The sequence below is a fragment of the Alligator sinensis genome, unplaced genomic scaffold (assembly GCF_000455745.1).
Source record: "Alligator sinensis unplaced genomic scaffold, ASM45574v1 scaffold859_1, whole genome shotgun sequence".
NCBI lineage: Eukaryota > Metazoa > Chordata > Crocodylia > Alligatoridae > Alligator > Alligator sinensis.
The window spans coordinates 267,851-269,789 of NW_005842656.1; the positions used below are offsets into that span (position 1 = coordinate 267,851).

The following is a 1,939-nucleotide window of genomic DNA, read 5'->3' on the forward strand; positions in this document are numbered from 1 at the left end:
TGCCCCCATGCTGGGGCATTCCCCAGCCCCTGGCCGCAGCCCACAGCAAACAGCAGGCCCTGACCTGTGCCAACCCCTGCCCGCCCAGCCGTCGCAATGCCAGAGCTTCCTCCCGTGCCCACTTCCTCCCGGGACAACGCTCCCAATTCAGGCCCGAGCCTCAGCCCTTCCGCACGGCGTGGCCACCCCCAAGCTGGCTGCATCAATATTGACCGGCTAAGAATAGCCCCGCGGCGCTGAGAATAGCCCGGCAGCACTGAGAATAGCCCTGCAGCTGCCGGGCCGGGCACGGGGCAGGGGCGCGGGCTGCCAGCCTCCGCGTCCCCTCCGGCACCCCAGCACCAGCTGCAGGTGCCGGCTCCCACGGCGCTGGCCCGGTGCCCGCCTCGGTGCCAGGGGCTTCCTTCCCCAGCGCTCCCCATCCTGCCCTGGGGCCGGGGTAGACCCCAGATGTCTGAGCACCTGCCCCACCCCTGGCTCTAGCCCCCGAGCCCGGGGCATCTTCAGGGTGCCATTGCCCTGGCCAAGCTGCCCCCGGTCTGGGCAGGTCTTGCATTCAGAGCAGGAGCCGGCAGGCCGGTTGTGCCGGCTGGGGGTCGCTGAACGGCTTTGGGTGGGGGTCGGGGGCCAGGCACCGGGCTCTTGCTGGACGCGGGGCGGCACTGGCACGGGGCTGCTCCGGGCACTGTGGGCACGGGGGTCCAGGCCCTGCCAGGGCTGGGAAGGCAGCAGGAGCACAGCCGGGAACAGGGGCCCTGGGGCAAGGCAGGGGCTGGGGGTCCCCGGGAGGCTGCGCAGGTGCAGGCGCCGCGGGCTCGGGGCAGCTGGGGGGCAGGGCACGTCGGAGCTATTCCAGGCCGTGTTGTTCCTGGCTCGTCCCGGCAGGAACCTGCTGCTCGGCCCCGAACAAACAGCCCCTGGCCGCAGCGCGGTCCTGGCCTGCCCCCGGCCCAGCAGCAGCCCTTCCTGTTTACCCCTTCGAGGCAGGCATGTGGGCACCGCGGGGGGGCTCGGAGCGCTGCCCCGAGGGCTGGCTGCAGCACTGGTGCCCATCGCAGGGCACAGGGCAGGGGTGGCTGGGGGCAGCGGCCAAGGGGGACCCGGGGGCAGCAAGTTGGAAGTGGGGGGCACCCAGGGCTTGGGGTAGCAGGGGCTGAGAGTCGGGAGCGAGGGGCACCGGCAGGGCTGGGGGGACCCCAGGGGTAGAGTAGCAGGGGGCTGCGGGTAGGGAGTGAGGGCTGGGGTAATGTGGGGCATAAGTGTACCTGCAGTGGAGGCTGGGGCAGCGGCCAAGGGGGACCCGGGGGCAGCAAGTTGGAAGTGGGGGGCACCCAGGGCTTGGGGTAGCAGGGGCTGAGAGTCGGGAGCGAGGGGCACCGGCAGGGCTGGGGGGACCCCAGGGGTAGAGTAGCAGGGGGCTGCGGGTAGGGAGTGAGGGCTGGGGTAATGTGGGGCATAAGTGTACCTGCAGTGGAGGCTGAGGGCACGTGCCCTGCCCTGGCCTGGAGCGGGGGGGCTCAGCCCTGGCAGGCTGGGGTGCTCGGGCCCGGGAGGAGGCTTGGCCCAGGCTGGGAGCTTGCAAGGGGATGGACCTGAGGGGGGGGCGGGCTCTGGCCACGCAGGGCACCCCCCCGCACCCACCCCTGCGGGGGCTTGTCCAGGCCAGAGCCCAGGATAAAAGGGGACAGCAGCTGCGGGAGCCAGAGGCAGCACTGGGATCCCTGCAAGGACCACGAGGAGCATCAGCCCAGCCTCGTCTGCAGCCTCCGGCCACCCCGGACCTGCCACCCCGCTGCGTGAGTGCTGGCATCACCGGGGGCCCCAGGCTGGGGGGGCGGGGGGCAGGGCAATGGGTGCGAGGGGCGCAGGCCCTGCAGGGCCACGACTGGGGCCAGCCTTAGCCAGGCGCTGCTGGCCCGGGGGACAGTGGCAGCGGGGG

At 72.6% G+C, this 1,939-nt stretch overlaps 1 protein-coding gene across 1 annotated transcript in view; it reads left to right on the top strand.

Annotated features, from left to right (window-relative positions):
* Positions 1-96: 96 nt before the first annotated feature.
* LOXL4 (lysyl oxidase like 4) overlaps positions 97-1,939 on the top strand; it is a 26,161-nt gene continuing 24,318 nt past the window's right edge. The window contains 1 exon segment of the mRNA XM_025215632.1: positions 97-176. Coding sequence (XP_025071417.1) covers positions 97-176 — 80 coding nt within the window.